This window comes from Balaenoptera borealis, assembly GCF_965194805.1.
Source record: "Balaenoptera borealis genome assembly, chromosome: X".
In the NCBI taxonomy this organism is placed as follows: Eukaryota; Metazoa; Chordata; class Mammalia; order Artiodactyla; family Balaenopteridae; genus Balaenoptera; species Balaenoptera borealis.
In genome coordinates this window covers 126,771,102-126,783,654 of record NC_138881.1, presented here as the reverse complement: position 1 = coordinate 126,783,654, position 12,553 = coordinate 126,771,102, and the positions used below count along the sequence as shown (strand labels likewise).

General features: G+C 60.5%; 2 protein-coding genes and 1 pseudogene across 3 annotated transcripts in view; 1 reads left to right on the top strand and 2 right to left on the bottom strand.

The window, feature by feature from the left end:
• The window catches only part of GABRA3 (gamma-aminobutyric acid type A receptor subunit alpha3), a 606,794-nt gene that overhangs the window by 165,265 nt on the left and 428,976 nt on the right, over positions 1-12,553 (top strand). The window lies entirely within an intron of this gene.
• On the bottom strand, positions 2,549-4,885 carry LOC309620070 (paraneoplastic antigen Ma6E pseudogene; annotated as a pseudogene). Its single transcript has one exon. The product of its transcript is annotated as a paraneoplastic antigen Ma6E pseudogene (transcript).
• LOC309620180 (melanoma-associated antigen 1-like) lies at positions 8,673-12,069 on the bottom strand (the record flags this gene model as incomplete). The annotated part of the gene is given in 5 exon segments (XM_082376235.1): positions 8,673-10,220; positions 10,224-10,603; positions 10,712-10,812; positions 10,909-11,006; positions 12,010-12,069. Coding segments are annotated over 5 exon segments (1,134 nt in total). The 3' UTR covers positions 8,673-9,725.

Below are 12,553 nucleotides of genomic sequence, written 5' to 3'. Positions count from 1 at the left end.
TGAGCACGCATCAGCGGGCCTCGGGCTGTAAGCGTGAGCAGCCCGGGCCGGGCGGCACCTGCAGGTCAGCGCCCAGGGTGACGGCACTCCTCTCCTGCACCGCCCAGTGTGCCCGTCTCAGGGGGCCTGCTCTACCTGCCGCCAAAGTGCAAAGAAGGGAGCCCCCAGTCTTCTGGTTCTGGTGGACTGGTGTGTGCGCTCTCTCCTCCCACTGAACTCGGGGCTCTTATCTCGACAGTATGACCGTGGAGCTTTACTTCCTTTGCTCCTCAAGGGAAACACTCTTTAGGGGGGCTCGTCCACAAGGACTCGCGCTCTAAGCTCGACACCCCAGCGACCAGAGGGTGTTGGAGCATGGCGCCCTTGAAGTGCTTAGCTCGAAAAGGCAAGGAAAAGAGAACCAAGAACATGTCACCAGACGCAGGACCCACAGTGCAAAGCAAACCTCAATCCTGCTGTCCAGACACCGGAGAGCACCCCAAAACTGAACCCCCGCAGGCCCCTGGCGGGGACCGTCCCCTCCACACCTGTGCGTCTCAGGACAGTAAGGGCTCTTTTCAGGCCTCTGACCCGGGGAGGCCTGAGCTCTTCTCATCTGTCAAATCAAGACCCTGCTGGACACGGTGTGCCCGTGACCGTGAAGCCGCAGATGCCAGGCCCTTCCTTGTGCTTGTCAAGCCCTTGAAGGGTCTCTCTAGTGAGTGGAGGCAGGGCGTCTGAGGGGCTTCACCGGGTGTCTGCTAGGTGCCCGCACTGTGCCAGGGGTGGGCTGTCCCCTGTCATCGTTTCCTGCTGAGGGGACTCAACTGCTCAGCCGGGCCCAGGACGGAGGCGCCAAACACATGTTGGGCGGAACATCGCTCTCATGTCCCCGTGCTCTTTATTGCCCTGCAAGGTTGTGACCGTGTTACCACCTCTGTGTGTCTGCAGGGTTTGCCTGGTCAGGGTCCTCTGTGGGCCCACCCGGAGGGGCCGTGTATTCCCTGAAACAGCGGGAGCCCACGCAGTAGTAGCAGAAGGGGCTCAGGGGCCGAGGGATCAAGGTCAGGGAGGCGGCAGGCCTGGCGGCCACCTCGGGCATCCAGGAGGCGCAAGAGGCAGCGGCGCGGCCACCGGGAGCCATGCGCGGGGGCAGGCTGAGAGCTGGGGGGGCGCGGCGGCCAGGCCCAGCACGGGCCAGGGAGGACTCATCTGGGCGGGAGGCCAGGCGAAGCAGAGCCAGGGGACCTCGGCGGGCTGGGCCACCTCTGCCAGGCCAGGGTCTAGAGGGACCAGAGCCTGCGCGTCGGGATCCGGCGCGGGGGGCTCGGCTGCTGTCTGAGGAGGGGCCGGAGGGACAGAGTCAGTCCTGGCCAGGGCGGCTGCATGGTCGAGTTCCGGGTCGCTCGGGGTCCCCTGGATGTCCTCAGGATAGGGTGGGAGGCCGTCCTGCGGCTCCGAGGCGCTGGGTGCCGGGAGGTACCCCAGGGCTGCCGGCTTGCCGTCCACCTTCCAGGATGCAGGTTTAGTGCACACTCTCCCCTTCATCCTCACGAGGAGGTGCGGGCAGCCTCTCTTAAACAGGGGCCCTTCTCGTCCTCAGCCATGCGGAGGGCGGCGTGTCCCTCCTTCACGTAAACGGGACAGCGCAGCGCGGCCGGCAGCACCCTGGGCTCACACTCCCGCTCAGCCCCTCACAAAAGTGCTCCGGTTGCTCGGGGGTGACATCACAGCCCAGCCAGGAAGTGACATCATACAGGGCAGGCCCGTCAGCACGTCAGCCTCCCGCTTCACGCCCGTCATCGCAGGGGGCACGGTGACACTCGTGCACGGGTGCAGAGCCACAGGCCGAGCCCTCGTGCAAACCGGGCACGGCCTTCTGGTCCCGGAGCCCCCGGGCCAGGCCGACGTGCACGGACCCACGTGTGACCCACGAGGTCAGAGCTCCTCCTCTGTGTCCACTGGCCTTCAGGGCCGTGCACAGCACCCATGCTTTCAAGCACGAGCAACGTCCGGGACGGGGCCCACGGTCAAACTAAAACTTTACAGTTCACCTATGAAATGGAAGAGAAACCCTCACCGTGTCTGGGTCTGCAAAGTGCCTACCCTCCCCTCTCACTGGAGAGGTGTCCCGTGGGTGCTGAGCAGGAATCCTACTCTGGACCCCCGCCCTCACCCACAGCAGCCCCTTCCCTCCGTTGCCCACAGCAGACACCAGACTCAGATGAAACGTTCAGGGAAATTTATTAACCAAAAACATTGACTGAAACCATTGAACAGAGGGCATGATAACACAGAGAGGAACTTCTAACAGCCACCGGAGGCCACGGGTCCCGGCCCCCCCCCAGGGTCCCCAACAAAATGCCTCCGCTACACCCCACCCGGCGGCCCTCCATCCCCCCCCAGTCTCCCTTCCTCAGGGCTCCCCGGGGGGACGATGGCTAGGGTGTGAGTGTTGGGGGGAGGGGAGCGGGGGCTGGGGGGTTCCTTGACACCTGAGTCCCTCTGGGGACCTACAGGGACACATTTGGGCTTGCCAGTGCAGGGAGCAGCCTGCCCCAGGGGATGATGAATAGGAGTCCCCTCTCAGGAGGGAGGCCCAGGCACCTTGAGTGGCCCTTAACACGGGGCCAGGAGGCTGCCTGGCCTGGCCTCCCCCTGCCGCCAAGCCTGGGGGCCCCGGGGCCTGCTGAGACTACTGGCCCGAGGAGGACCCCGGGGGGCTCATCTCTGCAGCCCCGTCCTCATTTCCCGGCACTTCCGGGATGGGCTTGAGCCCCTCCTCGGGGGGCTCCTCGGCCTCCTGGCCTCCTGCCTGGGCGAGGCCCTCTGGCTCCCAGCCCGGACCTCCTGGGGCCACCGGGGAAGCACTGCCCACCCGGCCAGGCATGGGGGCCCCGGGGGCACCTGAGGGTCCTGCCTGACCTAGGCCCGCAGGGGCGGGAGCACTTCCATCTTCCTGAGTGGCCGCGGAGGCCTTGCTGGTCTCCCCAGGGCCAGGGGCTGCCCTGGCGGCACCATGATCTTCAGGGGCCGCCTCGCCAGCCTCGGCAGTGCCGGCAACTGCCTCACTGGCCTTTTCACGCGCTGGGTGGTCCTCGGCGCTACCTTCCTTGGAAAGGGCGGCCTGGGCGGCGGTATCTTCACCGGCCGGGGAGGCCTTGGTGCCATCTGCAGTGGTGCCCTCGGTGATGGCCTCATGGGCCGGGGCGGCCTGGGCGGCTGCTGCCAGGACTCCCACGTCCACACGGGCCTCTTCTCCCCCTGGGAACTGCTCACTGCTAGCCGGGTCGGCCTCCCAGGCCTCGGCCTTCTGGACGAGCCGCAGCATCCCCAAGAAGCCGGGAGGCCTCCGCGTCAGCCGCATCCTCCTCAGCTCCTTCTGGAGCGTGTCGTTCAGCCGGGCCCGCATCAGCACCTGCCGGGCGCGCACCTGGTCCGCCGTGGCCGGGTGGATGGCCCCCTTCTCCAGGGCCGACTGCAGCAGGCCTTCCAGGCGCATGACGTACGCAAAGAGAGTCTCCTGGGGCCGCTGGGCACAGGTCACGAACTTCAGCCGAGCGCTCACCCGGGGGTCCTTGTTCCCAAACCCCTGCACCAGCGCGGCCAGGCAGTCCTGGGCGGCCAGCTCGGGATCTTCCGCCAGGAGGCCGCACAGGAGGTCCAGCGCGGGGCCGCGCAAGCTCTCCACCAGCCTCCTCCTCCTCTCCCTCTCAGACACGTGGCGCCACAGGTGCAGCATGTCGTTGGCCTGCTCCAGCCAGTTCTCAAAGGACTCTTCCCCGTGGCCCGGCTCTTCCACCCCAGAGAAGGTTCCCAGCTCCTTGTAGCCCATTTTCTCTAGCACGGGCTGCAAGGCCTGCCTCCACTGCTGGGTCCAGGGCCCTGCCTCATCCATGGCGGCTGCCGCTTCCACAGCTGCTTTCTCAGCTGCAGTCATTGCCTCGCCCATGGGTCCTGCCATATTCAGAAGTCCTGCCACGCCTGCAACATTTCTGTCCCCTGCAACTCCCTCCTCATCTGACACTCGTGCTTCACCTTCAGCTCCTGCTTGACCCTCAGCTCCTTCCCCACCTGCAGCTCCTGCCTCACCTGCAGCTCCTGCCTCACCTGCAGCTCCTGTCTCACCTCCATCCCCTGCCTCACCTCCAGCTCCTGCCTCACCTGCAGCTCCTGCTGCACCTGCATCTCCCTCATCATCTGCACCTCCTGCCTCACCTGCAGCTCCTGCCTCACCTCCAGCTCCTGCCTCACCTCCAGCTCCTGCCTCATCTGCACCTCCTGCCTCACCTGCAGCTCCCGCCTCACCTCCATCCCCTGCCTCACCTGCAGCTCCTGCCTCACCTCCAGCTGCCACCTCACCTAAGGCTCCCTCCTCACCTGCAGCTCCTGCCTCAACTCCAGCTCCTTCCTCACCTCCAGCTGCCACCTCACCTAAGGCTTCCTCCTCACCTGCGTCTCCCTCCATAGCTGCGGCTCCCGCGTCCCCTGCAGCTTCCTCCTCACCTGCAGTTCCTGAGTGACCTGCAGTTCCTGCCTCACCTGCCCTGCCAACCACTGCTTGTCTCTGGGGCTGTGCAGGGAAATTGGGTCTATCCTGTGACTCAGCATCAGGGGCCTGGGGCAGGCAGACCACAGTCCAGGGCCCCCCCTTGCCTGGTATTTGGCGGGGGATCAAGCTTCGATTTAAATACTCAGCAAACTCGACCAGGGCAACGCTCGAGCCCAGCTCCTTTCTGTAGACCTTGCCCAGCACTCGGTACCTGCCCAGGGAACACAGGGCAGCCTGCACGGCCTCCTGGAGTTCCTGGTCTTTGCAGTCGTCCGGGACGCCCAGGATGAGCAGAGACTGCTGAGCGTTCACGCCCATCCACCTGCACCAGTCCCGCAGTATCGCCAGAGCCATCACCGTCTTCGAGGACCTGAGGGCGGGGGGAAGCGATCAAACAGGTGTGCACAGACTGTTGACGTGTGGGAATCGGCCTGTGGGTGCAAAGGGGAGAGAAGCATGTTTGTCCCACACAGCCCACCCTGCTGCCCCTCACAGCAGCAGCCTGGAGCACCTCCCTGCCCTGTTTTGTTTGTTTGACTTAAGGAAACTTCTTTTTGATAAGTTAGATTTATTTACAAGATAGAAGGCTAGGGACTTCCCTAGTGGCACAGTGCTTAAGAATCCACCTGCCAGTGCAGGGGACACAGGCCCGATCCCTGGCCCGGGAAGATCCCACATGCCGCGGAGCAACTAACCCCGTGCGCTGCAACCACTGACCCAGCGCTCTAGAGCCCACGAGCCACAACTACTGAGCCCACGTGACACAACTACTGAAGCCCACATGCCTGGAGCCCGTGCTCCGCAACAAGAGAAGCCACCGTAATGAGAGGCCCGTGCACCGCAATGAAGAGTAGCCCCCGCTCGCTGCACCTAGAGAAAGCCCGCACGCAGCAACGAAGACCCAACGTGGCCAAAAGTAAAAATAAATTTTAAAAATAATAACAAAAGAGCACTTGTTGTATACGACTCAAGAAGCAATAATAAAATAAAATAAAATAATTTTTAAAAAAAGATAGATAGAAGGCTCGTCACATTTTCTCCATTTCTGGCCTCAGTTTTAGGAAGCTGCCTTTCTCCCAAGGGATTTTTCAAGTCTTCCAATTTTTTAGCATAAACATTTCCATAATATCCCTATATTCTCTTTTGTAATGTACATCTGATCCGTAACGTTAGCCCTCTTTCATTCCTGACATTGGTGATCAGCGTTCTATTTTTCCTTGATTCATCGCTCTAGGACTTTCTCAGTTTTCTTGCTCTTTTCAAAGAAGAGCATGGCTTTGTTCATCGTGTCCATAATTTGCTTTCTATCACTGATTTCCTCTCTTAGCTCTCTTATTACTTCATTTTATGTTTCCTTTGCTCTTCTTCTTCTAGCATCTCTAAATGGACTGTTAGCTCACTGATTTTATGTCCTGACTCTTTTCTAACAGAAGCATTTAGAGGAATACAGTTTCGTCCTGTTGCTTTTTGCTGCCTCCCACTAATTTTGGTAAGTTGTGGTTTTTTAGTATTCACTTTGAAATATTTTCTAAAAGTCCCTCTGTGATTTTTTTCTTTGATCCATGGGTTTCCCAATATTTGAAGATATATCATCATTAGTACCATCAAATAAAATTCCCCCTTGATGAGAAAACTTATCATGTAAAATTGCAATACTGTTAAATTTATGGAGTCTTTTTTACAACTCTGGTATGGCCTGTCCGGGTGAATGTGCAAAGCACCCTCGTAAAGAATCTGTGTACTCTGTGTGGAGGCCAGGGCCTTGCCCCTCCCACCCACCTCTGCAATTCCTGTGCCACCCGGACAGAGGCGACCTGGAGCTTCTCGATGCCACATGCAGTGGGCCAGAGCCCCTCCCTGGACCCCCACAAATCCATCTGCCATGGCCAACAGCCTCCACCGGATCACAGCAGCCCCAGCGCCTGCCCCTCTCAGCATCACTTACGGCCCTCGTGCCCAGGCGGCTCCTCCCCGCACCCTCCCCCGACCACATCCCCCCATACACCCTCCCCCACCCACCACCTGCTGGCGATCCGCTCTGGGCCCTGCAAGCCGGGCGCCCCCCCCATGCTTAGAGATCAGACTGCCTCTCTCACCTCCCCACACCGGGAAGTCCTCCCCCAAGCACGCTCAGAGCCAGGGGCTCTCGCCTCTCGCACCCCAGACGCAGAGCCCACCCCTCTTGCCCCCCCCGACCTGGGAGCCGGAGCCCCCTTCCTGCCACGAGTGTCCTCCACCCCACCCCACCCCCCGCCCCGGTGGGAGCTCCCATAACGCCTACCGCACCCGCGCCCGGGAGTCCTCCCCATCGACCCGCGCCTGCGCCAGGAGTAGCTCCGCCTTCCTCCCGCCACACGCAGCAGCCGTTAGCCCTCGCCTCGTGTCTCGGCCCGGGGAGGGGGCCCGAGAGTCCTCCCCATCGACCCGCGCCTCCGCCAGGAGTAGCTCCGCCTTCCTCCCGCCACACGCAGCAGCCGTTAGCCCTCGCCTCGTGTCTCGGCCCGGGGAGGGGGCCCGAGAGTCCTCCCCATCGACCCGCGCCTCCGCCAGGAGTAGCTCCGCCTTCCTCCCGCCACACGCAGCAGCCGTTAGCCCTCGCCTCGTGTCTCGGCCCAAGGAGGGGGAGTGGCCCGCCCGTCGCGTCCTCCCCACCCCCACAGCCAGTCGTCCTCTCCTCTGGCCCCCAAAGCTGGCCCCACCCGCCCAGCAGGAAGCCCACCGCTCCGGGCCCCCCCCACGCTAGGCCATTACCCCACCCTCTGCACCCCGACTCCAGAACGCCCCCCACCCGCCACCCCGGCAGCCAACGGTCCTCCCCTCGGACCCACACACTGGGGGACACTTCCCCCAGCCCCCCTTCAGCCCGCTGCCCTCCGCCGCCCCTCCCCCACTCCCCATCGAGCAGCCCGTACCCCTGCCCCCACCCCCACTCCTTCCCAGCGCCCCCGGTACCTGTGGAGTCCAGCAGCCGGCAAAGCCCCCGCCTGTCTCCTGACTTTCTCTGACTCTGTGGATGACACCGGAGTCCCGCTCAGAAGGGGCTGAAGAGCTCGTCTCAGCACTGCAGCCAGGAACTGTGCAGCCCACTGTCCCAGGCACTCTGTGCGAACGCCACGTGGGTTTCCGGGTGCTCCCGGAAGCCCGAGGAAGATGAGGGAGAAAGTTCTAGACGTCTCCTTACAGAGAAAGTGGTTGGATCAGAAGAGCACGTGAGGAGGCGCTTTGCTACGGAAGCAGCAGTAGCCACGCGCACTGAGGGCCTGAGGTCCCAAGGCTTGGCGCCTCCGGAAGCAAAAGACACGCCCATTGGCCTTCCACCAATAGGAAGGCCTCCCTGCAAGGCTGCGGAGTGGGAGGAGCAAACTTGGAGGTGCAGAGCCCATGGTGGCACATAGGTCAATCTGTCTTTACAGGTGGGTTTCTGCTGTGATTGTTAATGTCATAAAGCTATTCTTTTTTCTTTCTCTTTTTTTTTAATTTTTGAATTTTATTTTATTTATTTTTTTATACAGCAGGTAATTATTAGTTATCCCTTTTATACATATTAGTGTACATATGTCAATCCCAATCTCCCAATTCATCACAGCACCACCCCCCCGCCCCCAACACTTTCCCACGTTGGTGTCCACACGTTTGTGCTCTACATCTGTGTCTCTACTTCTGCCCTGCAAACCGGTACATCTGTACCATTTTTCTAGGTTCCACATACATGCATTAATATACGATATTTGTTTCTCTCTTTCTGACTTCCTTTACTCTGTATGACAGTCTCTAGATCCATCTACGTCTCTACAAATGACCCAATTTCGTTCCTTTGTACAGCTGAGTAATAAGTAATAGTAATAAAGCTCTTCTTTATATGGACTGATTTCTTGTCTAGTTGTATCAACTAGCCATCTTCTCACATGGCAGAAGAGGATGAGGCAGCTGTCTGGGGTCTCTTTTACAAGGGCAATAATCTCATTCATGAGGGCTCCCTCCTCATGGGCTAATCACTTCCCAGGGACCCACCTCCAAATCCCATCCCTTTGGGGGTTAGAATTTAACAGGTGAATGAGGGGGAGAGGTTTACAAATATTCAGTCCATAGCACTGTCTGTCCATCTATTTTTGCTCCTATGTTCCCTTCTTCCTGCTGAGATAATTTTTTTAATTTACATTTTAAATTCTCTACTGCCTTTTTAGGCAATTATCAGTTTTCGCTAAAACTTTACAATTCACCTATGAAATGGAAGAGAAACCATCACCATGTCTGGGTCTGCAAAGTGCCTACCCTCCCCTCTCACTGGAGAGGTGTCCCATGGGTGCTGAGCAGGAATCCTACTCTGGACCCCCGCCCTCACTGCCAGCAGCCCTTTCCCTCCATTGCCCACAGCAGAGGCCAGACTCAGCTGAAACTTTCAGGGAAATTTATTAAAGAGAAATATTGACTGAAACCATTGAACAGAGAGGAACACAGAGAGGAACTTCTAACAGCAACCAGAGCCCACGGGTCCCGGCCCCCCCCCAGGGTCCCCAACAATGTGCCTCCGCTACACCCCACCCGGTGGCCCTCCATCTCCCAAGAGTCTCCCTTCCTGAGGGCCCCACGGGTGGCCTCTCGCCAGGACGATGGGCGCTGGCAATGCCCGCTCCCCCTAGGGCAGCCACTCCCCCTCTGGCCCACATGCCCGGGACCTGGTCCTGCCCTATGGCGGGAACAGGACAGTCCCACAGCAGGGCATGCACCACTGAGCCGACGATGGTGTGTCCCGAGGAACAACGGGGTGGCCTTCAGTTGTACTGCTAATTACTTTCACATTTCCAAGTAAATTCCTATTCCAATGCTATGTTATCTTGTTCAGGATCACAAAATAATATGGGAATCTTAGTATTTGTTTTACACAATAGCAAAACTCTTGTTGTTGAACTGAATTAGTGCAAATACATGTGTGATTAATGTCATTCACAAACTTAGATACTGAAGCTTATTAAGCCTTCTTTTAAGTGGAACAATATTTGAAAATTTCCTAAAGAAAACAGAGATGAAATTCCATGTCATCATACACAACAGGAACCCAAAGATGCTGCACACCGGGTTCCCCCGACAGGCCCGGGCCCTCTTCAAACTCCGAGCGAAGGATCAGCCTCCCTTCCTGCCCCACGGGAGAAGCTGCTGGACGTGGGCCTGGAAGGAGCCTGGCTTCTGCTCTGGCTCAGGCCCCCTCTTCCTCATCGCTCACAGCCTCTGCACACAGGGATGGGAAGGACCTGGGATCCCATCCACTGGCCCTGAGCAGATACTCCAGGACCTGCCACTTGCTGGCCTCCGCATGGGCCCGGGGACCCCACAGGAACTCGTAGCGGGCGGGGTCACAGTGGGGCACCTGCCGGTACTCCAGGTAGCCCTCCTGCACCCACACTTTGGTCAGGAGCTCCCTGGGCTCCCCATAGATGTAGTGCTCCCTCCCGGCACACACACCCACCTTGCTAAGTGCTCCCCACACCTCCTCCTCTGGGGCAACAAAGTCGTCCTCCAGGAGGATCAGGCCCAGGAGCAACACGAGGAGGCCGGGCTTGGGCATGCTCGGCCCATCACTCAGCATCCCATCGTAGGCGAGGCCCAGGGCGGGGACCAGGACATAGGAGTGATTGCTGGGGTCCACTTCCTTCACGTCGAGGCCAAGGACCAGCTGCGAGTGCGCGGAGGCTCAGCTGAAGACCACGGGGAAGTGGTCCTGGTAATCTTTGAGGATGGTCAGCATTTCTGCCTCTGTGGTAGTCTCCTTTGTGCGATACTTGGGCAGCAGGAACCCCACCAGGTCAGCCATGAGCACAGTAAGTGCCTCCTGGGGCAAGGACTCGGCACAGGCGGAGAAGGAGGGGGCGACGGGGGAGGAGGAGGACGAGGGGGATGCGGCCTCCTCCCCCGCAGCCCCGAACAGCTGCGCCTCCACCGGGCCCTGGGCCTGGACTGGGGCCTGAAGGTCTGCCTCAGGCTGGCGCAGCTCACTCATCTCGACCAGGGGCCTGATGACTGGGGTCGGGCCGCCGACGGGAGTCTGGGCAGGGGTGACAGGTGGGGACCACGGGCCTGTGGGAGAGAGGGGGTGTGAGTAGCCTCGGCGGAGAAACACACCCTGGGCAGCTCTGACAAAGGCCACTTACAGGGCTCGCCTGGAGGGGTGCCCTCGGGCCTCACAGGGGCGCTCCTCCTGGGCGGCCTGTCCCCTGCCAACCTGAAGAAGGAAGCGAGGTGGCTCCTCAGGGTGCAGCCAGCGCAGCCCCAGGTACCGACCGGGGCTGAGAGGGGTGTGGGGAGGTGCGGTGACTTGGGCCTTGTGGGGTCCCCTCTGTTCTGGGACGGGGAGCCCCTGGGTGCACACTCAGGGCACGCACCTCACCTTGACTCCTAGCGCTGCCTGGGCCTCCTCTGCTCTGTGGCCTGAGGACACGTGCCTCAGACCTGGGCCTTCGCCTCCCGGTTCCTGGAGCCCCTGTAAGAGGAATGGAGGGGGCACCTCGGGTGTAGATTGTGGCACAGCCCTGGGCCCCTCGGTGCTGGTAGGAGGGGTGGGCCGGACTCTGTGAGGTTCCCACTGTCCTGGTGTGGGTGGCCCCCTGTGTGCTCACTCAGGGCAGGGCCTCCCCTTCCCCCTGGCAGGGCCTGGGCCCTCTGTCTGCTGTCCTGAGGCAAAATTCTCAAGACACATTCCCTGCACTGAAAAGAAGGGCGTGAGGACCTCCACATCTGGCCATGGTGCCCAGGGGCTAACAGGGCTCACAAGGGACAACCAAACTCCGTGGGGTCCATCTGTGCTGGGACGATGGGCGGTCGGCTCAGTCTCCACCTTGACACCCTGCAGGGCCTGGGACAGCTCCCTCTGCTGACTGTGACTCATCTCCTTCAGCCAAGGCCTCACCTCCATAAGATACCAGAAGAGGAAGTGAGGGGCAGTCCATGTACCCACCTATTCTGGGACACCCACGGCTGACAAAAGGGGCAGGGCCGGCTGGGCTCCAAGTACTCTGTGAGGAGGGGTCTCCCCAGTCTTCTCCATGACCCTTGCCAGGGCCTGAGGCCAGACCCCCAGAGCAAGGCTCCCGCCTCCCTGAGCCCACCCATCTGGAAATGAGGAGGGGTCAGTGAGACAGGTCCTGCCTGGGGTTTCCAGGGCTGACCGTTGGGTCAGGCCAGATTTCTTTGGGCCCCCCTTTGTTCCGGGGATTGGGCTCCCCTCAGTCCTCTCTCGGGGTCCACATCTTGACACCTGGCAGATCTTGGGACTCCTCCCTCTGCTGACCTGATGTTTCCCCTCAGACCAAGGTCTTCGCATCCCAAGACGCCTCCATCCCCAACCACGTGGCAGAGGTGAGAGCCTGCAACGTCCCGTCAGCCCTGCCGGAGACCTAGCAGGGCTGACAGCATGGGTGAGCTTCTCTGAGGTCCCCTCTGTTCTGGGGTCCAGGGTCCCCTCAGTCCTGCCTCAGGGTCCTCACCTTGACCCCCGGCAGGACCTGGGAATCTCCCCTCTGCCCACCTGACACCCCGCCCCGCATACCAGGTTCCCACTCTCTATGAGACCCGGATGTCAGGAAGTGCTGTAACTGGCCCTCCTGCCCTATGACCTCCCAGGGCCGACTCTGATCTGAGGTCCATGGTCCCCTCTGTCCTCCCTCAGGGTCCTCACGTTGACTCCCAGCTGGACCTGCGATTCTCCCCTCCACCCACCTTAGGCCCCGCCCCTTATCCCAGGTCCCCAGTATCTCTGAGACCTGGACGTCAGGAAGTCAGGACAGGCCTACTGTGCTCATCCCGCCCCGGGGCCTCCCAGGGCCACCTGCAAGGGCGGGGATCTGGTGGGTCCCTTTTGTCCTCCCTCAGGGTCCCCTCAGTCCTGCCTAAGGGCCCTAACCTTAGTCCACCAGGGACCTGACATTTTACCCTCTGCGCTCATGAGGCCCCGCCCCTTATCCCAGGTCCCCAGTATCTCTGAGACCTGGATGCCGAAGTCAAAACGCCTTGCCAAGTGCTCATTCCGTC